The sequence below is a fragment of the Bombina bombina genome, chromosome 4 (assembly GCF_027579735.1).
Source record: "Bombina bombina isolate aBomBom1 chromosome 4, aBomBom1.pri, whole genome shotgun sequence".
In the NCBI taxonomy this organism is placed as follows: domain Eukaryota; kingdom Metazoa; phylum Chordata; class Amphibia; order Anura; family Bombinatoridae; genus Bombina; species Bombina bombina.
In genome coordinates, this window is record NC_069502.1 from 1,083,675,417 (window position 1) to 1,083,701,826 (window position 26,410).

At 41.4% G+C, this 26,410-nt stretch overlaps 1 protein-coding gene across 1 annotated transcript in view; it reads left to right on the forward strand.

Moving 5' to 3' along the window:
- SRBD1 (S1 RNA binding domain 1) overlaps positions 1 to 26,410 on the forward strand; it is an 823,313-nt gene that overhangs the window by 162,271 nt on the left and 634,632 nt on the right. The window contains exon 9 of the mRNA XM_053712257.1: positions 3,912 to 4,008. Coding sequence (XP_053568232.1) covers positions 3,912 to 4,008 — 97 coding nt within the window. The remainder of the gene's footprint in view (positions 1 to 3,911; positions 4,009 to 26,410) is intronic.

A 26,410-nucleotide genomic window follows, 5' to 3' on the forward strand; every position in this document is an offset into this window, starting at 1 on the left:
AATTAATTTCGTTAGATTAAAATTATATTTAAGTTAGGGGGGTGTTAGTGTTAGGGTTAGACTTAGCTTTAGGGGTTTATACATTTATTAGAATAGCGGTGAGCTCCAGTCGGCAGATTAGGGGTTAATAATTGAAGTTAGGTGTCGGCGATTTTAGGGAGGGCAGATAGGGGTTAATACTATTTATTATAGGGTTAGTGAGGCGGATTTAGGGTTAATAACTTTATTATAGTAGCGCTCAGGTCCGGTCGGCAGATTAGTGGTTAATAAGTGTAGGCAGGGTGGAGGCGACGTTGTGGGGGGCAGATTAGGGGTTAATAAATATAATATAGGGGTCGGCGATGTTAGGGGCAGCAGATTAGGGGTACATAGGGATAATGTAAGTAGCGGCGGTTTACAGAGCGGCAGATTAGGGGTTAATAATAATATGCAGGGGTCAGCGATAGCGGGGGCGGCAGATTAGGGGGTTAATAAGTGTAAGGTTAGGGGTGTTTAGACTCGGGGTACATGTTAGAGTGTTAGGTGCAGACGTAAGGAAGTGTTTCCCCATAGCAAACAATGGGGCTGCGTTAGGAGCTGAACGCAGCTTTTTTCGCAGGTGTTAGGTTTTTTTTTCACCTCAAAACTGTCCCATTGTTTTCTATGGGGGAATCGTGCACGAGCACGTTTTTGAGGCTGGCCGCTTTGCGTAAGCAACTCTGGTATCGAGAGTTGAAGCTGCGTTAAATATGCTCTACGCTCCTTTTTTGGAGCCTAACGCAGCCTTTATGTGGACTCTCAATACCAGAGTTATTTTTATGGTGCGGCCAGAAAAAAGCCGGCGTTAGATTTTTCGGGGTCGTTACACGACAAAACTCTAAATCTAGCCGTTAAGTTAGTGCAAAAGGTTGCATAAGCAAAGTGCAGGAAAAACAAGGCGTTAGAACGTTTTTCAGATGATTGCAGGAAAGATTTGTTAATGCAATGAGCTCATGAAATACAGTCCCAGCCAAACACACTTGCTCTGTCAATCTGATAATACATTTGTGAGGATCTGATAATACCTTTGTGAGGATCTGATAATACATTGTGTGGATCTGATAATACATTTGTGAGGATCTGATAATACATTTGTGAGGATCTGATAATACATTTGTGAGGATCTGATAATACATTTGTGAGGTATCTGATAATACATTTGTTGAGGATCTGATAATACATTTGTGAGGATCTGATAATACATATTGTTTGAGGATCTGATAATACATTTGTGAGGATCTGATTAATACATTTGTGAGGATCTGATAATACATTTGTGAGGGGTGACAGTATAAGAATCATAGGGTAGGAAATACTTTATACCTATAATAGATCACCTTATCAGCACCAACTATGACTAGTTTATACTTTTACCGTATGTTTTGTAATTTTTTCTCTGCATGTTTCTGTGGTGCAGCATACATATTTCTGGTATCAATGAGCACTTACTCACGCAATATCAACCTCTGCTTCTCTTTATGGGGTTTTGCTTTTGCAACTTTTTTATTTATTACGGGACGACACGGTCAATGTGATTGGTTTAAAAAAAAGTCACCCCGATTTATTTTCTTTCAGGATTCAGATGCATACATTTTTAAACAACCTTTCATTTTACTTCTATTATCAAATCTTCTTCATTCCCTTGATGTCCCTTGCTGAATCAGTAGCAATGCACTACTGAAAGCTAGCTGAACACATCTAGTCAGCCAATCACAAGAGACAAATTGTGTGCAATTATGGTGCAAAAACGATGTGCTCTAATTTGTTACAGCGTGTCATTTTAGCAATACTGACCTTGCAAGTCTATTGGACCTGATGATCAAACATTTATAGGCATGTATGTCAAATTAGATTTTTTATCATTATATTTTTATCATGTCTGCTCAGGGCCAGCAGTCTAATGAGCGGTACTTTAACTGTATGTTCAGCCACTTTGTGGGGGTTAAAGACCAGGGTGGATGTAATTTAAATCAGACTGATTTAAAACACTAGCTGTAAGACTCGATTTTCAGAATATTTTTCCAGTTATATCAGACAATTACTGATTTGGTTACATATAATTAGAAACATATAGACAGATCATTGAAATGAATGAAACTATTGGGAGGTGAACTATCTCCAGTTTAATAAGTTAAAGGGACAGTCAACACTTCATTTAACATGATTGTATATTGAAAATAAAAAACCGAAGTTGCGCCTGCACTATACCCCTCCTGCCTTGCCGCCTTGCTTCTTTCCTAATCAGCGTCGCTAACCTCTCTAATAACCTGGTAAATATGGCAGCCGAACTCCCCCCACCGTTACGTAGCTGCCTTCTTCTTCAACTGATAAGCAAATCAGAATCCAGTCCTCGGACAGAAATTGCACGCGCAATTTTTTATTTTCAATATACAATCATGTTATATGAAGTGTTGACTGTCCCTTTAATCATTTAGCGCCAGATTACAAGTGGAGCGCTATATATCGATTGTGTGCAAGCGATATTAGCGCTCCACTTTGTAATACCAGTGAACAAGAGCGCGCTTTCATAGGCTCCTCTTGGAGCCTCATTCAGTGACGGCATCAGAACCTCGCACAGCGAAGGGGGGTAAGTAGCCACAGCAATTTTAATGTATATGATTATATACATATATATTTATGTGTATATACATATACATTTATGTGTATTTATCTTATGTGTATATACACGCAGTTCCCATAGACTGCAGTCTAAAGGCACTTTTTATTGATGTTTTTTTCTAACATCCCACTCCCACCAACTTTAACCCTGAATAGTGTAGTCATTTTATTAAAAAATAAAGTTGCTGCCATCTTTATTTTAAATAATAAACAATAGTGTAATAAACTGCACTAGAAAGTAATTTGTGTGCATTTGGGGCAGATTTAGAACATTAACCAGAAATCTGTTCGATAATTTAGCACTCCACTTGTAATCTAGCCCTTAATATTTTATCAAGTTTTTCAGCTGTACTTTATTGAAGTAGAAAAATAACGATAACCTTAATAATAATTTTTAATAGGTTTATTTAACTAAAACAATAACATTATATTTCCTTTTTATGCTTGTCCCTCCCTCCTCACTCTTAGGTCCTTGTGCAAGATCTATTCCATTCCAAACAATATTCTACTCATTCAACTTCTGGAAACTTAGTAAGGGGTTATTCTGTGTACATAGATTTGCAGAGAAGCAATGACATTAAAGGGACTGTAATAGTCAAAATTTAAACTTTTGTGATTCAGATAGACATGCAGTTTTAACTTATTTCAGGATGAATAACTTTTGGATTTATAAATAAATACAAACTATCCTTAGATATTTCTTCAAACTTTTGTTTTATTTAAAACATTTCCTATTTAATAAAAAAATATATCTGATTTAAAGACAAAAAAAAAAACATTTTTAAAAATGTTTTAAAAACAACAACACTGCAGGGCTGGTAGTGATAATAATGACATGCTCTAATGAATTTCTCTTTATCTCCCAAGCTGGGTAAAAAAGTCCTGATAAATAAAATAAAAAAAATGCTGAACTTTAGAAGATGGGGTTGCATTCTTTTTTTAGCCTATAGATTGTTTTATTTTTAATTTTATTTATTAATTGTGTAACAATTTTAGACAGAATCCACTATTTTAATGCATATTCCAAGTTCATGTTTTATGCAGTGTTCACATTTATATTGAGTTTGATGATATTTTTTGTCTGTTAATTTCCCATCTAAGGCAGGCTTTATTATAACCTTGCAACTGTTGTTTGTTTACCTCTTTCATATAGCTTTTACACATTTCAGACTGGAGACTTTTATCTTTGCTTTTATTTTTTTAAAGGATGATCATATGAATTCAGTAACATAAAAGAAATATATATATCATTTTTGTTGTTGTATTTTTTTAAGGAATTTTAAATCTGGAAGAAGTAGAGTGTGGAGTGCAGCATATCCTAGCCGACATGATTGCTAAGGACAAAGACACATTGGAGCACATCAGAAATCTGTAAGTTACAAATTGTTCTAATGTAGTCTAACTAGCAAGATATGTATCTCTTACCTAAAGCTGTATCTGAATATAAAGCACATGTGAGCACCATAAGCAGCCTTGTCTGCTTGTAATCAGGTCTGTAGATTAGGCATTAAAAGAATATGAAACCCAAAACTTGTCTTTCTTCTGTTATGTGTGATCAGTCCCACGGGTCATCATTACTTCTGGGATATAACTCCTCCCCAACAGGAAATGCAAGAGGATTCACCCAGCAGAGCTGCATATAGCTCCTCCCCTCTACGTCAGTCCCAGTCATTCTCTTGCACCCAACGACTAGATAGGATGTGTGAGAGGGACTGTGGTGATTATACTTAGTTTTTTATGACTTCAATCAAAAGTTTGTTATTTTATAATAGCACCGGAGCGTGTTATTACTTCTCTGGCAGAGTTTGAGGAAGAATCTGCCAGAGTTTTTTACTATGATTTTAACCGGAGTAGTTAAGATCATATTGCTGTTCTCCGGCCATCTGAGGGAGGTAAAGCTTCAGATCAGGGGACAGCGGGGCAGATGAATCTGCATTGAGGTATGTAGCAGTTTTTATTTTCTGAATGGAATTGATGAGAAAATCCTGGCCATACCGTTATAATGACATGTATGTATACACTTCAGTATTCTGGGATGGTATTTCACCGGAACTACTCTGTTAAAAGTCACTAATCCTTTTAATAAGCATTTTTCATGTTAAACGTTTTTGCTGGAATGTAGAATCAGTTTACATTGCTGAGGTACTGAGTGAATAAATATTTGGGCATTATTTTTCCACTTGGCAGTTGTTTGCTTTTAATTGTGACAGTTTCGTTTCTCTTCACTGCTGTGTGTGAGAGGGAGGGGCCGTTTTTGGCGCTCTTTGCTACGCATCAAAAATTTCCAGTCAGCTATTCTTATATTTCCTGCATGATCCGGTTCATCTTTGACAGATCTCAGGGGTCTTCAAACTTCTTTGGAGGGAGGTATATTCTCTCAGCAGAAGCTGTGAGAATTTTATATTGACTGTGAATAAAAACGTTGCTCTATAATTTTTATGTCAAATTTAATTATTGTTATTTTACTAATGGGAACAAACCTTTGCTAAAAGTTGTGTTGTTTTAAAGTTTGATGCTATAACTGTTTTTCAGTTCATTATTTCAACTGTCATTTAATCGTTTAGTACCTCTTTGAGGCACAGTACGTTTTTGCTAAAAAAGATTATAACCAAGTTGCAAGTTTATTGCTAGTGTGTTAAACATGTCTGACTCAGAGGAAGATATCTGTGTCATTTGTTTCCAATGCCAAGGTGGAGCCCAATAGAAATTTATGTACTAACTGTATTGATGCTACTTTAAATAAAAAGTCAATCTGTACAATGTGAACAAATTTCACCAAACAGCGAGGGGAGAGTTATGCCGACTAACTCGCCTCACGCGACGAGTACCTGCATCTCCCGCCCGGGAGGTGCGTGATATTTTGGCGCCTAGTACATCTGGGCGGCCATTACAGATAACATTACAAGATATGGCTACTGTTATGACTGAAGTTTTGTCTAAATTACCAGAACTAAGAGGCAAGCGTGATCACTCTGGGGTGAGAACAGAGTGCGCTGACAATACTAGGCCATGTCTGATACTGCGTCACAGCTGCAGAGCATGAGACGGAGAGCTTCATTCTGTGGGTGACGGTTCTGATCCAAACAGATTGGATTCAGATATTTCAAATTTTAAATTTAATTTGGAGAACCTCCGTGTATTACTAGGGGAGGTCTTAGCAGCTCTCAATGATTGTAACACCGTTGCAATACCAGAGAAACTGTGTAGGTTGGATAAATACTTTGCTGGTACCACCGGCGAGTACTGACGTTTTTCCTATACCTAAGAGACTAACTGAAATTGTTACTAAGGAGTGGGATAGACCCGGTGTGCCGTTCTCACCCCCTCCAATATTCAGAAAGATGTTTCCAATAGACGCCGCCACTCGGGACTTATGGCAAACGGTCCCTAAGGTGGAGGGAGCAGTTTCTACTTTAGCTAAGCGTACCACTATCCCGGTGGAGGATAGCTGTGCCTTTTCAGATCCAATGGATAAAAAATTAGAGGGTTACCTTAAGAAAATGTTTGTTCAACAAGGTTTTATATTGCAACCCCTTGCATGTATCGCGCCGATTACGGCTGCGGCAGCATTTTGGATTGAGTCTCTGGAAGAGAACCTTAGTTCATCTACGCTAAGACGACATTACGGACAGGCTTAGAGTCCTTAAACTAGCTAATTCTTTCATTTCGGAGGCCGTAGTACATTTAACCAAACTTACGGCTAAGAACTCAGGATTCGCCATACAGGCACGTAGGGCGCTGTGGCTAAAATCCTGGTCAGCTGATGTCTACTTCTAAGTCCAAATTACTTAATATACCTTTCAAGGGCAGTCTTTATTTGGGCCCACGGTTTTGAAAGAAATTATCGCTGACATTACAGGATGGTAAGGGCCACGCCCCTACCTCAAGACAAAGCCAAAGCTAAGGCTAGACAGTCTAATTTTCGTCCCTTTCGGAATTTCAAAACAGGGAGCAAGCATCAACCTCCACTGCACCAAAACAGGAAGGAGCTGTTGCTCGTTACAGGCAAGGCTGGAAGCCTAACCAGTCCTGGAACAAGAGCAAGCAGGCCAGGAAACCTGCTGCTGCCCCAAAGACAGCATGAACCGAAAGCCCCCGATCCGGGACCGGATCTAGTGGGGGGCAGACTTTCTCTCTTCGCCAGGCCTGGGCAAGAGATGTTCAGGGATCCCTGGGCACTAGAGATCATATCTCAGGGATACCTTCTAGACTTCAAATTTTCTCCCCCAAGAGGGAGGATTTCATCTGTCAAGGTTGTCAACAAACCAGATAAAGAAAGGAAGCGTTTCTACGCTGTGTACAAGATCTGTTATTAATGGGAGTGATCCATCCGGTTCCGCGGGTCGGAACAAGGACAAGGGTTCTACTCAAACCTGTTTGTGGTTCCCAAAAAAGAGGGAACTTTCAGGCCAATCTTAGATTTAAAGATTCTAAACAAATTCCTAAGAGTTCCATCGTTCAAAATGGAAACTATTCGGACATCTTACCCATGATCCAAAAGGGTCAGTACATGACCACAGTGGATTTAAAAGATGCTTACCTCACATACCGATCCACAAAGATCATCACCGGTATCTAAGGTTTGCCTTCTTAGACAGGCACTACCAGTTTGTAGCTCTTCCTTTCGGATTGGCTTCGGCTCCAAGAATCTTCACAAAGGTTCTGGGTGCCCTTCTGGCGGTACTAAGACCGCGAGGGATTTCGGTAGCTCCGTACCTAGACGACATTCTAATACAAGCTTCAAGCTTTCAAACTGCCAAGTCTCATACAGAGCTAGTTCTGGCATTTCTAAGGTCGCATGGATGGAAAGTGAACGAAAAGAAGAGTTCTCTTTTTCCTCTCACAAGAGTTCCATTCTTGGGGACTCTTATAGATTCTGTAGAAATGAAAGATCTACCTGACAGAAGACAGGTTAACAAAGCTTTCAAAAATGCATGTCGTGTCCTTCATTCCATTCAACACCCGTCAGTAGCTCAATGCATGGAGGTGATAGGCTTAATGGTAGCGGCAATGGACATAGTACCTTTTGCACGCCTACACCTCAGACCGCTGCAATTTGTGCATGCTAAGTCAGTGGAATGGGGATTACTCAGATTTTGTCCCCTACTCTGAATCTGAATCAAGAGACCAGAATTTCTCTTCTATGGGGGCTTTATCGGCCACACCTGTCCAGGGGGATGCCATTCAGCAGGCCAGACTGGACAATTGTAACAACAGACGCCAGCCTACTAGGTTGGGGCGCTGTCTGGAATTCTCTGAAGGCTCAGGGACTATGGAATCAGGGAGGAGAGTCTCCTTCCAATAAACATTCTGGAATTGAGAGCAGTTCTCAATGCCCTTCTGGCTTGGCCCCAATTAACAACTCGGGGGTTCATCAGGTTTCAGTCGGACAACATCACCGACTTGTAGCTTACATCAACCATCAGGGAGGGACAAGAAGCTCCCTAGCAATGAAGGAAGTAATCAAGAATAATTCGCTGGCAGAGTCTCACTCTTGCCACCTGTCAGCAATCCACATCCCGGGAGTGGAGAAACTGGGAGGCGGATTTCTTGAGTCGCCAGGACTTTTCATCCGGGGGAGTGGGAACTTCATCCGGAGGTCTTTGCCCAAATACTTCGACGTTGGGGCAAACCAGAGATAGATCTCATGGCGTCTCGCCAGAACGCCAAAACTTCCTCGCTACGGGTCCAGATCCAGGGATCCGGGAGCGGTTCTGATAGATGCTTTGACCAGCACCTTGGAACTTCGGGATGGCTTATGTGTTTCCACCCTTCCCGCTGCTTCTCGATTGATTGCCAAAATCAAACAGGAGAGAGCATCAGTGATTCTAATAGCGCCTGCATGGACCACGCAGGACTTGGTATGCAGATCTAGTGGACATGTCATCCTGTCCGCCTTGGTCTCTACCTCTAAGACAGGACCTTCTGATACAGGGGTCCATTCAAACATCAAAATCTAACTTCTCTGAAGCTGACTGCTTGGAAATTGAACGCTTGATTTTATCAAAACGTGGTTTTTCTGAGTCGGTTATTGATACCCTGATACAGGCTAGGAAGCCTGTTACCAGAAGGATTTACCATAAAAATATGCGTAAATACCTATACTGGTGCGAATCCAAAAGTTACTCCTGGAGTAAGGTTAGGATCGCTAGGATATTGTCTTTTCTACAAGAAGGTTTAGAAAAGGGTTTATCAGCTAGTTCATTAAAGGGACAGATTTCAGCTCTGTCCATCTTGTTACACAGGCGTCTGTCAGAAAATCCAGACGTCACAGGCCTTTTGTCAGGCTTTAGCTAGGATCAAGCCTGTGTTTTAAAGCTGTTGTTCCGCCATGGAGTTTAAACTTAGTTCTTAACGTTTTACAGGGTGTTCCCGTTTGAACCCCTTCATTCCATTGATATTAAAATTGTTATCTTGGAAAGTTCTGTTTTTTAATGGCTATTTCCTCGGCTCGAAGAGTCTCTGAAGTTATCAGCCTTACATTGTGATTCTCCTTATCTGATTTTTTCTCACTCAGACAAGGTAGTTCTGCGTACTAAACCTGGGTTCTTACCTAAGGTAGTCACTAACAGGAATATCAATCAAGAGATTGTTGTTCCATCCTTGTGTCCAAATCCTTCTTCAAAGAAGGAACGTCTATCTACACAATCTGGATGTAGTTCGTGCCCTCAAGTTCTACTTGCAGGCAACTAAAGATTTTTCGCCAAACTTCTTCCCTGTTTGTCGTTTATTCTGGACAGAGGAGAGGTCAAAAAGCTTCTGCTACCTCTCACTCTTTTTGGCTTCGTAGCATAATACGTTTAGCCTATGAGACTGCTGGACAGCAGCCTCCTGAAAGAATTACAGCTCTATTCCACTAGAGCTGTGGCTTCCACTTGGGCCTTTAAGAATGAGCCTCTGTTTGAACAGATTTGCAAGGCTGCAACTTGGTCTTCGCTTCATACTTTTTCCAAATTTTACAAATTTGACAACTTTTGCTTCTTCAGAGGCTATTTTTGGGAGAAAGGTTCTTCAGGCAGTGGTTCCTTCTGTATAATGAGCCTGCCTATCCCTCCCGTCATCCGTGTACTTTTGCTTTGGTATTGGTATCCCAGAAGTAATGATGACCCGTGGACTGATCACACATAACAGAAGAAAACATAATTTATGCTTACCTGATAAATTCCTTTCTTCTGTTGTGTGATCAGTCCACGGCCCGCCCTGTTTTAAGGCAGGTAAATAACTTTTAAATTATACTCCAGTCACCACTTCACCCTTGGTTACTCCTTTCTCGTTGGATTCTTGGTCGAATGACTGGGACTGACGTAAGAGGGGAGGAGCTATATGCAGCTCTGCTGGGTGAATCCTCTTGCATTTCCTGTTGGGGAGGAGTTATATCCCAGAAGTAATGATGACCCGTGGACTGATCACACAACAGAAGAAAGGAATTTATCAGGTAAGCATAAATTATGTTTTTGTGATCACTCGATTATTGGGGCTACATTTGACCTCATCAAGGACACTATAAAACCCCTCCCACCTCACAGGTACCTCAGTCTTTACTTTGCCTTGGCTGGTTGAAGAATGAAGATGTGGCATTTGATTCTTCAGATAGAGGGGTTCTCAGATTATGTTGAGGCCTGGTTTCCCCTCAGAGTACAGTGTTTGTCAGAGGGACGTATATGGGGTATAGTTTGTGGCTTCTTTTCCACCTTTTTGGAAATCCTTCATAGACCCTCCATAATTGGTCACAGGAACCTTGTCTTTTACCTCTTTTTATGGATATATAATATACTATTCCATAAACCTCTGCTGATATATTTCAGTACTAGTTTGGCTGTCTACTGGTTATTTGCTGGTAAATGAGTGTCTATTAGTAAGGATCATTTTTTAACATTTAGACACTCTATAGCCTTATTATAGGCATTTATTGTGTGTATACCTTTTTATGGTACATGCCAACTGACTTGTTATAATTCATTGTCAAAATGAATACCGCAAATGCCATCACAATTTTAAGTGTTTAGAATACCAGTACACAGTATGTTGGTATATTCTGTTTTTTTCCTAACATATGAGAAAACATCTTTGCAATACACACTACGGATGAAAGCAGGAAGCTGCCGTTGTGGAGACATACTTCCTCCCCTGAGACTTCACCTTACCTCATAGGATTGAGGTTCTTTCTTGCGAGTATTTCTGTTGAACATCTACCAACTGTGAAGTTAACGAGACGACTTGAATATTTGTTTCCAACACCTTTTGTGAAAACTTGTTTTGTAAAAGTGGAAATTTAATATTTGCACCTCCGCTTTCGAATTTACACGCTTTGGGATATCGCACCCCGGATTTTATGCTCGTTGGCACAGCACACGTTTTTTCTGTTCTGTTACACTCCCCCCCCCCCCCCCCCTTTGGCTGGATTATGCATTTTGGGTTAGCGCACGTATGTACTCGGTCTTGCGCACTTCAGGCTTGGTGTGCTTAATTCCCTAATAATTGACAGTATTTTCATGTGCGTTATCACATTCTGCTGTGGGTTAATGTGAAGCTTATATGGCCCTTTATTTTAAAGTTCATCTTAGCTCGTATTATAACTGTAAGTTTTGAAAGCTACCTTTAGGAGGGGGTAAGTTCTTTTTTTTTTAATCTTTCATTTATAATTTTTTTTCTTTTACAAAATTAAATCTCTGTGAATCTCAAACAAATAAATATTTCAAAATACATCATCATCACTATGCATGTTAACATATTAACAAGCAGAAAAAATAACAATCCACATACATGGATCTGTTATCTTGCCTCGTATTATCTTACACAACAAAATACACATTATTCTGATATACTGTTAAACACTGCACATTATTGAGACATTTCTCCAACATTGGTGTGTCCGGTCCATGGCGTCATCATAACTTGTGGGAATATTCTCTTCCCCAACAGGAAATGGCAAAGAGCACAGCAAAAGCTGTCCATATAGTCCCTCCTAGGCTCCGCCCACCCCAGTCATTCTCTTTGCCGCTGAACAAGGCAGCATCTCCACGGAGATGGTGAAGAGTATGTGGTGATTAGTTGTAGTTTTTTATTTCTACTATCAATAGTTTGTTATTTTAAAATAGTGCTGGTATGTACTATTTACTCTGAAACAGAAAAAGATGAAGAGTTCTGTTTGTGAGAGGAGTATGATTTTAGCAGCAGTAACTAAAATCGTTTGCTGTTTCCACATAGGGCTGTTGAGATGAGATAACTTCAGTTGGGTGGAAACAGTTGGCAGACTTTTCTGCTTAAGGTATGACTAGACATATTTCTAACAAGACTGTGTAATGCTGGAAGGCTGTCATTTCCCCTCATGGGGACCGGTAAGCCATTTTCTTAGTCTCAAAACAGAATAAAGGGCTTAATATGGGCTATAAAACTGGTAGACACTTTTATGGGCTAGATCGATTGCTTTATTTGGGCATTTTATACAGCTTTATGTTGAAATTCACACTTTATAAACTTTGGGGAATGTTTTTTTACGTCAGGCACTGGTTTTAGACACCTTCACAGTCAGGAAGGGCCTTCTCTGTAGTAGGCAATTTACTGCGCAGTTACTTTTGAGAGCAGGACATGCAGCTGCATGTGTGTGGGTCTGAAGTAGTTGAAAAGGTTCCTAGGAAGGCTTCATTGGTATCGTTTACCCCCTGGGTTTGGTAAAAGTCACAACAAAGGCTGTAGCTGGGACTGTAGAGGGGTTAAAACTGTAACCGGCTCCGGTTTCCTCCTCATTTTAAGGGTTAATGGGGTGCAAATGCTTTGAATGCTTTAAGACACTTTGGTGAAAATTTGGTTAAATTTGAACAATTCCCTTCATAGTTTTCACGTATTCAGTTATAAAGTGGCCCTGTTTAAAATTTAAGAGAGACAGTAACGATTTTGTTTTAAAAACGGTTTTTGTACTTTATTGACAAGTTTAAGCCTGTTTTAACATGTCTGTGCCTTCAGATAAAACTATGTTCTGTATGTATGGAGCCAATGTGTCTCCCCCTTCAAAATTGTGTGATAATTGTGCCATAGCGTCCAAACAAAGTAAGATCAGTACTGCCACAGATAAATAAAGTTGCCCAAGATGATTCATAAGTATGAAGGGAGTAGACATAGTTCTACATCATCTCCTTCTGGTGTCTACACCCAGTTTTGCCACGCAGGAGACCACCTAGTACTTCTAGCGCGCCAATGCTTGTTACTATGCAACAATTTGACTCGGCAGTAATGGATAACTCCATAGCAAATATTTTTATCCAAAATACCTGTATTTCAGAGAAAGCGTGATTGCTCTGTTTTAAACCACTGTAGAGCAGGAGGAGCGCTGATGATAATGCTCTGTCATACCTCTCACATACCTCAATCTGAAGTGGCCATGTCATACCCCAATCTGAAGTGGCCTATGAGGAGGTTTTGTCAGATGGGAAATTTCTGATTCAGGTAGAATTTCTCAACAGGCAGAACCTGATGTTGTGACATTTAAATTTAAAGTAGAGCATCTCCGCGCACTGCTTAAGGAGGTGCTATCTACTCTGGATGATTGTGACAACCCTGGTCATTCCAGAAAAATTTGTGCAAGATGGACAAGTTCCTAGAGGTTTCCGGTGCACCCCGACGCTTTTCCCTATACCCAAGCGGGGTGGCTGACATAGTGAATAAGGAGTGGGAGAAGCCCTGCATTCCTTTTGTCCCCCCTCCTATATTTAAGAAATTATTTCCTTTGGTTGACCCCAGAAAGGACTTATGGCAGACAGTCCCCTAAGGTCGAGGGGGCAGTTTCTTACACTAGCCAAGCGCACTACTATTCCTATCGAGGATAATTGCGCTTTCAAAGATCCTATGGATAAAAAATTGGAGGGTTGCTTAAAAAAGATTTTTGTACAGCAAGGGTTACCTCCTGCAACCTATTTCGTGCATTATTCCTGTCACTACAGCAGCGTGGTTCTGGTTCGAGAACTAGAAAAGTCGCTCAGTAGAGAGACTCCGTATGAGGAGGTTATGGGCAGAATTCACGCACTTAAGTTAGCTAATTCCTTTATTTTTAGATGCCGCTTTGCAGTTAGCAAGATTAGCGGCGAAAAATTCAGGGTTTGCAATTGTGGCGCGCAGAGCGCTCTGGCTAAAGTCTTGGTCAGCGGATGTATCTTCCAAGACAAAATTGCTTAATATCCCTTTCAAGGGTAAAACCCTTTTTGGGCCAGAATTGAAAGAGATTATCTCAGACATCACTGGGGGTAAGGGCCACACCTTCCACAAGATAGGCCTTTCAAGGCCCAAGAATAAGTCTAATTTTCGTTTCCTTTCGCAATTTCAGGAACGGACCGGCCTCCAACTCTGCAGCCTCTAGACAAGAGGGTAATCGCTTCACAGACCAACCAGCTTGGAAACCGATGCAAGGCTGGACCAAGGGTAAGCAGGCCAAGAAAGCCTGCTGCTGCTACCAAAACAGCATGAAGGAGTAGCACCCGATCCGGGACCGGATCTAGTATGGGGCAGACTCTCTCTCTTTGCTCAGGCTGGGCAAGAGATGTTCAGGACACCCTGGGCACTAGAAATAGTTTCTCAGGGTTATCTTTATGACTACCGTGGATCTAAAAGGATGCGTATCTACATATTTCCTATGCACAAAGATCATCATCAGTTCCTAGGTTCGCTTTTCTGGACAAACATTACCAGTTTGTGGGCTCTCCCATTCGGGCTAGCCACTGCTCCAAGGATTTCACAAAGGTACTCGGGTCCCTCTCTAGCGGTTCTAAGACCAAGGGGCATTGCAGTGGCACCTTACTGGACGACATTCTGATACTCAAGCGTCGTCTCTTTCAAAGGCAAAGGCTCTCAACAGACATCGTTCTGGCCTTTCTCAGATCACACGGATGGAAAGTGAACAATAGAAAAAAAGTTCCCTGTCTCCGTCGACAAGAGTTCCTTTCTTGGGGACAATAATAGTTTCTTTAGAAATTAAGATTTTCTTTGACAGATGTCAGAAAGTCAAAACTTCTAAACGCTTGTCAAGTTCTTCACTCTGTTCCACGACCTTCCATAGCTCAGTGCATGGAAGTAGTAGGGTTGATGGTATGCAGCAATGGACATAGTTCTTTTGCGCAAATTCATCTAAGACCATTACAACTGTGCATGCTGAAACTCGTGGAATGGGGACTATACAGACTTGTCTCCAGTGATTCAAGTAGATCAGAAGACCAGAGACTCACTCCGTTGGTGGCCTACCCCAGGATCACCTGTCCCAGGGAATGAGCTTCGCAGACCAGAGTGGGTCATCGTCACGACCGACGCCAGTCTAGTGGGGCTGGGGCGCGGTCTTGGGACTCCTGAAAGCTCAGGGGCTATGACCTCGGGAAGAGTCTCTTCTCCCGATAAACATTCTGGAACTGAGAGCGATATTCAATACTCTCAGGGCTTGCCTCAACTAAGCAAAGGCAGATTCATAAGATTCAATCAGACAACATGACGACTGTTGCTTACATCAACCATCAGGGGGGAACAAGGAGTTCCCTGCGATGAGAGAGAACGTGACCAAATCATAAAATGGGCGGAGCATCACTCCTGCCACCTAATCTGCGATCCAACTCCCAGGAGTGAAAAACTGGGAGGCGGATTATCTGAGTCGTCAGACATTCCATCCGGGGGAGTGGGAACTCACCCGGAGATATTTGCCCAGTTGACTCAATTATGGGGCATTCCAGACATGGATCTGATGGCGTCTCGTCAGACCTTCAAGGTTCCTTGCTACGGGTCCAGATCAGGGATCCCAAGGCGACTCTAGTGGATGCGTTCGTAGCGCCTTGGACCTTCAACCTAGTTTATGTGTTTCCACCGTTTCCTCTCATTCCCAGGCTGGTAGCCAGGATCAAGCAGGAGGGGCCTCGGTGATCTTGATAGCTCCTGCGTGGCCACGCCAGGGACTTGGTATTGCAGACCTGGTGAATATGTCATCGGCTCCCACCCATGGAAGCTACCTTTGGAGACAGGATCTTCTAGTTCAAGGTCCATTTGAACATCCAAATCTAGTTTCCTCCAGGCTAACGGCTTGGAAATTGAACGCTTGATTTTATCTAAGCGTGGGTTTTCGGATTCTGTAATAGATACTCTGGTACAAGCCAGAAAACCTTGTAACTAGAAAAATTTACATAAAATATGGAAAAGATATATCTGTTGGTGTGAATCCAAGGTATTCTCATGGAGTAAGATCAAAATTCCTATGGATCCTTTCTTTCTACAAGAAGGTTTGGATAAGGGATTATCAGCGATTTCTCTAAAGGGACAGATTTCTGCTTTATCTGTCTTGTTACACAAATGACTGGCAGCTGTGCCTCGATGTTCACAAGCTTTTGTTCAGGCTTTGTCAGGATCAAGCCTGTTTATAGAACTTTGACTCCTCCCTGGAGTCTGAATTTAGTTCTTTCAGTTCTTCAAGGGGTCCTGTTTGAACCTATACATTCCATAGATATCAAGATGTTATCTTGGAAAGTTCTGTTTTTGGTTGCTATTTATTCTGCTAGAAGAGGTTTCTGAGTTATCTGCTTTGCAGTGTAATCCGCCCTATCTGGTGTTCCATTCAGATAAGGTTGTTTTGCGTACTAAACCTGGTTTCCTTCCAAAGGTTGTTTCCTACAAGAATATTAACCAGGAAATAGTTGTGCCTTCTTTGTGTCCGAATCCAGTTTCAAAGAAGGAACGTTTGTTACACAATTTAGATGTAGTTCGTGCTTTAAAGGTCTATTTAGAAGCAACAAAGGAATTCAGACAAACGTCTTCTCTGTATGTCGTTTATTCTGGCAAGAGGAGAGGTCAAAAAGCTACTGCTACCTCTCTTTCTTTTGGCTAAAAAAGCATCATCCGATTGGCCTTACGAGACCTGCCGGACGGCAGCCTCCTGAACGACATCACAGCTCACTCTACTAGGGCTGTGGCTTCCACATGGGCCTTCAAGAAGACGAGGCTTCTGTTGATCAGATAAGTAAGGCAGCGACTTGGTCTTCCCTGCACACTTTTGCCAAATTCTACAAATTTGATTACTTTTGCTTCTTTGGAGGCTATTTTTGTGGAGAAAGGTTTTGCAAGCCGTGTGCCTTCTGTTTAGGTAACCTGATTGGGCTCCCTCCCCTTCATCCGTGTCCTAAAGCTTTGGTATTGGTTCCCCACAAGTTATGGATGACCGCCGTGGACCGGACACACCAATGTAGGAGAAAACAGAAATTTATGCTTACCTGATAAATTACTTTCTCCAACGGTGTGTCCGGTCCACGGCCCGCCCTGTTTTTTTAATCAGGTTGATGATATTTCTTTCTTTAACTACAGTCACCACACGGCACCTTATGGTTTCTCCTGTTTTTTTCTCCTGTCACGTCGGTCGAATGACAGGGGTGGGCGGAGCCTAGGAGGGACTATAAGGACAGCTTTTGCTGTGCTCTTTGCCATTTCCTGTTGGGGAAGAGAATATTCCCAACAAGTTATGGATGACGCCGTGGACCGGACACACCGTTGGAGAAAGTAATTTATCAGGTAAGCATAAATCTGTTTTCCTTCCCTTTCCTACTGAGAGAAAAAGGGGTATAAGGAAAAACCAAAGTAATAAATTAGGGAGGTGGTCCCTCATCCTCAATAAATCAACCAATGATTGGAAAGTGTTCTTTAGAACCAACATACAAAAAAAAGTCTGATTTTTGGACTATTTGTCTTTTGGGTTCTTTCTGGGTAGGAAAGTATAACCTTGAACCATTTAGAGAAAAATCTTTTGGAATTTACAAAAAAAAAGTGTTCTATCAAATTAGCCTAGAACAGTATGACCCAGACTAATTCACATTCTGCAAGGATTTGTTTCACTTTGGACTTGACCAGAAGAGGGAGGGGGTAAGTAACAATTCCTCAAGATGAGGTTATAAAATATAACTAATGTTTTTTCTCCAGTTTATTTATGTGACTCATGTTTTGCCTTTGTTATTGCAGTCAGACCAACCTAATGCTGCTTCTATGGCTATTACTGCTTCTTCTGTTTGCTCATACAGGAAAATGCTACTGATGTATCACCCAGTGTGAAAAGTCTCATCAAAGCTCGCTGTTTCTGAAGCGTTGGCTGCTCTCCTGCCTTAAAATAAGCGTAAAATGTTCAGTTAGGGTTTTACCCTTCTTACTAGTTATGTCACCATGAGTGAGGTTTCCTCTGATGATGAGTCTTCTTCTTCTGATATTGAATCTGATACATTCCTCCTTTTTGTTTAAAGTTAAACATATTTCAATCTCTTTAAAAGAGGTTTTAATTATTTTGGTGGTTAAAGATTCTAAGGTTTCTGACGATAAACCTTGTAAATGTTTAAATTCAGTGTTTAAGACAGTTAAACTTCCCAAATTTTTTCCTAACTTGATGCCGTGTCTGATATGGTTTCTATGGGAATGGTCTAAAACCACGTAATTCATTTAATCTCTCTGCAAGGTTTAAAAAAATATATCCTTTACTGCTGCTAATGTTGAATTGTGGGAAACTGTTCTAAAGTTAATGCTACTTTTGCTATACTACTACTACTATACTACTATCCCTTTGGGAGACAGTATTTCTTTTAAAGAACCTTTGGATAGAAAATTAAAATCTTTTCATTGAAGGGCCTTTTTACAGCAGGGTATTTGCTTAGGCCTGCATTCTTCTATTGCTAATGTGGCTGCTCGCTTCTACTTGTTATCTAGTCTTTCAGAACAGTGTTCTAATGACTCTGCTTGGGATTGCTCATAAAATGCCATTCTTTTATTTGTAATGCTGGGTTTCATATTATAAAAATCAATATTAAAAACATGTCTTGGCAGTCCTCGCTAGGAGAGCCTTGTGGCTTAAATCCTGGTTCACTGATATAGTTGTCAAAATTCAGGACTATTGTCTCTTTTCCTTTCAAGGAAGAAACTGTTTGGTTCTGATTTAGATTCTATAATATCTACTGTTACTGGAGGTTAAGGGGCTTTTCTACCTCAAGACAAGAAGTCTAGGGGGAAATCTAAAGCTTCTTATCATTTTCGTTCCTTTCATCAGAATAGGGAAAAAAGATAACCTCCTTTGCTCAGAAACAAGGCACCTCTGACTCAGTCTGGAGGCCTAGAGCTAACTGTAATAAATCAAAGCAGGCTAAAAAATCTATCCCTTCTATCAAATCTGCATGAAAGGTGCAGCCCCAATCCAGAGTTCTGGTAGGGAGCAGGTTAAGCCTTTTTCAGGAGGCTTGGTTGCAGTTTCCTTGGGTTTCTGATATTGCTTTTGTCCAATGTTCCAAGGAAACCTTTAAAAGCTCAAGCTTTTTTCCAGTCAGTTTAGGATCTGCAACTATGGAGTGATTGTACGAGTTCCTTTGCAGGAACAGGGGATGGGATTTTATTCAAATCTCTTAATTGTTCCAAAAAGGAAGGTACTTTCAGACCCGTCCTGGATCTGAAAGCTCTGAACAAGTTTGTAAGGATTCCTTCTTTTAAAATAGATCTTATTCGGACTATTCTGCCTTTTGTTCAGCAAAGTCAGTTTATGTCCTCAATAGAATTTATATGATGCTTACCTTCATGTTCCAATTCTGAGTTTCTGATTGTTTGCCTTACTAGAAATGATTTTTTAGTTACTGTACTATTTGGTCTGGCTATAGCTCCAAGACTTTTCATATAGGTTTTGAATGCCCTATTGTCTGTGATAAGATCTCAGGGTGTTGCAATGTACCCTACCTAGACGATATCTTGGTTCAAGCTTCATCTTTTCCTTTAGCCGAATCTCACACCAAAAGACTGTTGTTGTTTCTAAAACAACATAGTTGGAGGATCAATTTTCCAAAGAGTTCTTTGGTGCCTCATTCAAAGGTAACTTGGGTATTTCGAATAGAATTCAGTGTCCATGAGTTATTCCCCCAACAGAGCACATAAGGTTAAAATTGGTATCAGCTTGTCTGAATCTTCAGTGTTTCTCCTTTTGCTCTGTTGCTCTATGTATGGGAGTTTTGGGTCTCATGATAGCAGGGTCAGATGCAATTCCGTTTGCTCGATTTCACATGAGACCTCTTCAACGTTGTATGCTTTTCGAGTGATGCAGGATCATACTCAGCTATCTATTGTCTTCTTAAATGGAAAGAGTCCACAGCTGCATTTATTACTTTTGGAAATAAGAACCTGGCCACCAGGAAGGGCAAAGACACCCCAGCCAAAGGCTTAAATTACTCCTCACCACTCCCACTCATCTGCCAGTTATTCTTTGCCTTCGTCCCAGGAGGTTGGCAGAGACGTGGTCAGAATTTTTTAATTTTTGTTTTTTGTCTCTTATGGAGGGTAGTACTCTTTGGCATGGGACAGGAGTTTTAAGTAGTACTGTCAGTCTCTCAGTGAGGGCTTGGATGAAAGTTAGAGTCCGGAGATGCAGGGAGAGTCTTTCTGTGAAACCATCCCGACTCTCATTAACAGCTCCTCAAGCAATCAACTTTGTCGAACTTTGCTCCGCTGCCTGCTTTCTTCTCTCAACTCCATTGCGGAGTGATGCCACTATTCGCCACACTTGAAAGGCTGTGTTCCTGTTCCACGGCGTAAGATTCCGGGAAGGATCGTTTCATTTTACTTTATCGTCAATGTGCTGTAATGTGAATGTTTTCCCGAGAGGTTACCACACCTTTCGTGGGTCTAAACTATATGACATAATGGTCTCAGTGAGTCTCTGTTAGTATCTTGGGATCGAGGGTTAATATCTCCTGATGGGGGTTATGAACAGGGGGGGTTTATAATCTGTTTGTTATGTGATTCAACCTGCTTATATGTGAGGATTATGGGCTCGTGGTTGGAACTTTGAGGCCTTGAAAGTGACGCCAGCCTTCTGGAGGTAAAACAGTTTTTTCAGGGGGTCATGACAAGATCTTGCCATAGAAGAGGAGGCCGGCCACCTTGCAGACAAGGGTGAAGCTATTGTTGTTATGATTATTCTGACTATAGTGCAGAGATCTTTCAATAATCGAGTAATACAAATACTTATTATTTGCATTAAAGGGACCTAATGAGTGATTTAAAAAAAAATAAAAAAAAATCATTGCATCCACTGTTGCTGAGGGCCTTTTGAAAGGACTCATCAACACTAGGATTGTGGACATTCTGACCACTACCGATCCTATATGCCCCATATTTTACACATTGCCCAAAATCCATAAACAAACTTTGCTAAACCTTGTGGCTGACTTATAGTATCTACCAGGTGGTCTGTTATGTCCGCCACTTTCAGTCTTTGTAGATAATTTTCTTTAACCCTGTGTTAGAAATATGAAATCCTACTTGAGAGATTCACTCCTACTTATAGATACCATCTTGAGTGACATCACAATAGACCAACATTGGATCTTAGTCACTGCGGATGTGAATAGCCTGTACACTATTATTGTGCATGAAGCAGGCAAGGCTTCTGTGCTTTGGGCTCTTAATAGCTACCCTATGTGGGACTTATCGTTGACTACTTGTTAGAACTACTTAGTCTTTGACTCAACTATTTTTATTTTGAACATTAATATTACCCAGCAAATTAATAGGACAGTGATGAGGTCAAATGTAGCCCCATTGTTTACTAATCTCTATATGAAGTTTCTTTCATACAGGTGGTGAAAGTCCACAGTCCATTACTCCTCAGAATTACTCTTCCTTATCACTAGGAGGAGGCACTAGGAGGAGGCAAAGCTTCCCAAATCCCAAGGACACTATAAAACCCCTCCCACCTCACAGGTACCTCAGTCTTTACTTTACTTTGCCTTGGCTGGTTGTAGAATGAAGATGTGCATTTGATTCTTCAGATAGAGGGGTTCTCAGATTATGTTGAGGCCTGGTTTCCCCTCAGAGTACAGTGTTTGTCAGAGGGACGTATATAGGGGGTATAGTTTGGTTGCTTCTTTTCCACCTTCTTGGAAATCCTTCATAGACCCTCCATAATTGGTCACAGAAACTTGTCTTTTACCTCTTTTTATGGATCTATAATATACTATTCCATAACCTCTGCTGATATATTTCAGTACTAGTTTGGCTGTCTACTGGTTATTTGCTGGTAGATGAGTGTCTATTGGTAAGGATCATTTTTTTAACATTTAGACACTCTATAGCCTTATTATAGGCATTTATTGTGTGTATACCTTTTTATGGTACATGCCAACTGACTTGTTATAATTCATTGTCAAAATGATACCGCAAATGCCATCACAATTTTAAGTGTTTAGAATACCAGTACACACTATGTTGGTATATTCTGTTTTTTTCCTAACATATGAGAAAACATCTTTGCAATACACACTACGGATGAAAGCAGGAAGCTGCCGTTGTGGAGACATACTTCCTCCCCTGAGACTTCACCTTACCTCATAGGATTGAGGTTCTTTCTTGCGAGTATTTCTGTTGAACATCTACCAACTGTGAAGTTAACGAGACGACTTGAATATTTTGTTTCCAACACCTTTTGTGAAAACTTGGAAACTTAATATTTGCACCTCCGCTTTCGAATTTACACGCTTTGGGATATCGCACCTCGGATTTTATGCTCGTTGGCACAGCACACGTTTTTTCTGTTCTGTTACACCCCCCCCCCCCCTTTGGCTGAATTATGCATTTTGGGTTAGCGCACATATGTACTCGGTCTTGCGCACTTCAGGCTTGGTGTGCTTAATTCCCTAATAATTGACAGTATTTTCACGTGCGTTATCACATTCTGCTGTGGGTTAATGTGAAGCTTATATGGCCTTTATTTTAAAGTTCATCTTAGCTCGTATTATAACTGTAAGTTTTGAAAGCTACTTTAGGAGGGGGTAAGTTCTTTTTTTTTTAAATCTTTCATTTATCATTTTTTTTCTTTTACAAAATTAAATCTCTGTGAATCTCAAACAAATAAATATTTCAAAATACATCATCATCACTATGCATGTTAACATATTAACAAGCAGAAAAAAAATAACAATCCAAATACATGGATCTGTTATCTTGCCTCGTATTATCTTACACAACAAAATACACATTATTCTGATATACTGTTAAACACTGCACATTTTTTGAGACATTTCCTTCCCATTCCCTACTGAGAAAAAAACATGTAGTGTATTCAGCTCCACGGGTCATCCATTACTTATGGGATATATTCCCTTCCCAACAGGAAGTTGCAAGAGGATCACCCAAGCAGAGCTGCTATATAGCTCCTCCCCTCACATGTCATATCCAGTCATTCGACTGAAACAAGACAAGAAAGGAGAAACCATAGGGTGCAGTGGTGACTGGAGTTTTAATTAAAATTTAGATCTGCCTCAAAGAAGACAGGGCGGGCCGTGGACTGAATACACTACAAGAGAAATAAATTTATCAGGTAAGCATAAATTATGTTTTCTCTTGTTAAGTGTATTCAGTCCACGGGTCATCCAATTACTTATGAGATACCAATACCAAAGCTAAAGTACACGGATGATGGGAGGGACAAGGCAGGAACTTTAAACGTAAGGAACCACTGCCTGTAGAACCTTTCTCCCCCAAAACAGCCTCCGAAGAATCAAAAGTGTCAAATTTGTAACATTTTGAAAAGGTATGGAGCGAAGACCAAGTCGCAAGCCTTGCAAATCTGTTCAACAGAGGCCTCATTCTTAAAGGCCCAGGTGGAAGCCACAGCTCTAGTGGAATGAGCTGTTAATTCTTTCAGGAGGCTGCTGTCCAGCAGTCTCATAGGCTAAACGTATTATGCTACGAAGCCAAAAGGAGAGAGAGGTAGCCAAAGCTTTTTGACCTCTCCTCTGACCAGAAATAAACGACAAACAGGGAAGACGTTTGACGAAAATCTTTAGTTGCCTGTAAATAGAACTTCAGGGCACGGACTACGTCCAGATTATGTAAAAGTCGTTCCTTCTTTGAAGAAGGGTTAGGACATAATGATGGAACAACAATCTCTTGATTGATATTCCTGTTAGAAACTACCTTAGGTAAGAACCCAGGTTTAGTACGCAAAACTACCTTGTCTGAATGAAAAATCAGATAAGGAGAATCACAATGTAAGCAGATAAACTCAGAGACTCTTCGAACCAAGGAAATAGCCATCAAAAACAGAACTTTCCAAAATAACAGCTTGATATCAATGGAATGAAGGGGTTCAAACGGAACACCTTGAAGAACGTTAAGAACTAAGTTTAAGCTCCACGGCGGAAGCAACAGTCTTAAACACAGGCTTAATCCTAGCCAAAGCCTGACAAAAAGCCTGGACGTCTGGAACTTCTGCCAGACGTTTGTGTAAAAGGATAGATAAAGCAGAAATCTGTCCCTTTAACGAACTAGCAGATAAGCCCTTTTCTAAACCTCTTGTAGAAAAAGACAATATCCTAGGAATCCTAACTTTACTCCATGAGTAACTCTTGGATTCGCACCAATATAAATATTTACGCCATATCTTATGGTAAATCTTTCTGGTAACAGGTAACCGACTCCGAGAAGCCACGCTTTGATAGGATCAAGCGTTCAATCTCCATGCAGTCAGCCTCAGAGAAATTAGATTTGGATGGTTGAAAGGACCCTGTATTAGAAGGTCCTGCCTCAGAGGCAGAGACCATGGTGGACAGGACGACATGTCCACTAGGTCTGCATACCAGGTCCTGCATGGCCAGAATCACTGATGCTCTCTCCTGTTTGATCTTGGCAATCAGTCGAGGAAGTAGCGGAAATGGTGGAAACACATAAGCCATGTTGAAAACCCAAGGGGCTGCTAGAGCATCTATCAGCACCGTTCCTGGGTCCCTGGACCTGGATCCGTAACAAGGAAGCTTGGCGTTCTGGCGAGACGCCATGAGATCCAGTTCTGGTTTTCCCCAACGATGAATCAGTTGAGCAAAGACCTCTGGATGAAGTTCCCACTCCCCCGGATGAAAATTCTGGCTACTTAGAAAATCCGCCTCCCAGTTCTCCACGCCTGGGATGTAAATCGCTGACAGGTGGCAAGAGTGAGACTCTGCCCAGCAAATTATCTTGGAGACTTCTAACATCGCTAGGGAACTCCTGGTTCCCCCTTGATGGTTGATGTAAGCCACAGTCGTGATATTGTCCGACTGAAATCTGATGAACCTCAGTGTTGCTAACTGAGGCCCAAGCTAGAAGAGCATTGAATATTGCTCTTAACTCCAGAATATTTATTGGGAGGAGTTTCTCCTCCTGAGTCCACGATCCTGAGCCCTTCAGGGAGTTCAGGACTGCTCCCCAACCTAGAAGGCTGGCATCTGTTGTACAATCGTCCAATCTGGCGTGCGAAAGGTCATCCCTTTGGACAAATGGACCCGAGAAAGCCACCAGAGAAGAGAATCTCTGGTCTCTTGATCCAGATTTAGTAGAGGGGACAAATCTGAGTAATCCCCATTCCACTGACTTAGCATGCATAATTGCAGCGGTCTGAGATGTAGGCGCGCAAATGGAACTATGTCCATTGCCGCTACCATTAAGCCGATTACTTCCATGCACTGAGCTACTGACGGGCGTGGACTGGAATGAAGGACACGGCAAGCATTTAGCAGTTTTAATAACCTGGACTCCGTCAGGTAAATTTTCATCTCTATAGAATCTATAAGAGTCCCTAGGAAGGGAACCCTTGTGAGTGTTAATAGAGAACTCTTTTCCACGTTCACCTTCCACCCATGCGACCCTCAGAAAAGCCAGAACTATCTCTGTGTGAGACTTGGCAATTTGAAAACTTGACGCTTGTATCAGAATGTCGTCTAGGTACGGAGCCACCACTATGCCTCGCGGTCTTAGCACCGCCAGAAGTGAGCCCAGAACCTTTGTAAAGATTCTCGGGGCCGTAGCTAACCCGAAGGGAACAGCTACAAACTGGTAATGCCTGTCTAGAAAGGCAAATCTTAGGTACCGATAATGATCTTTGTGAAATCGGTATGTGAAGGTAGGCATCCTTTAAGTCCACTGTGGTCATATACTGACCCTCTTGAAACATGGGTAGGATGGTTCGAATAGTTTCCATTTTGAATGATGGAACTCTTAGGAATTTGTTTAAGATTTTTGGGTCCAAGATTGGTCTGAAGGTTCCCTCTTTCTTGGGAACCACAAACAGATTTGAGTAAAATTTTTGCCCTTGTTCCGTCCGCGGAACTGGGTGGATCACCCCCATTACTAGGAGGTCTTGTACACAGTGAAGAAAAGCCTCTTTCTTTATTTGGTTTGCTGATAACCTTGAAAGATGAAATCTCCCTTGTGGAGGAGAAGCTTTGAAGTCCAGAAGGTATCCCTGAGATATAATCTCCAACGCCCAGGGATCCTGGACATCTCTTGCCCAAGCCTGGGCGAAGAGAGAAAGTCTGCCCCCCACTAGATCCATTTCCGGATAGGGGGCCCTCTCTTCATGCTGTCTTAGGGGCAGTAGTAGGCTTTCTGGCCTGCTTGCCCTTGTTCCAGGACTGGTTAGTTTTCCAGCCCTGTTTGTAACGAGCAACAGTTCCTTCCTGTTTTGGGGCGGAGGAAGTTGATGCTGCTCCTGCCTTGAAGTTTCGAAAGGCACGAAAATTAGACTGTTTGGCCTTTGATTTGGCCCTGTCCTGAGGAAGAGTATGACCCTTACCTCCAGTAATGTCAGCAATAATTTCTTTCAATCCGGGCCCGAATAAGGTCTGCCCTTTGAAAGGAATATTAAGTAATTTGGATTTAGAAGTCACGTCAGCTGACCAAGATTTAAGCCATAGCGCTCTGCGCGCCTGGATGGCGAATCCGGAGTTCTTAGCCGTTAGTTTGGTTAAATGTACAACGGCATCAAAAATAA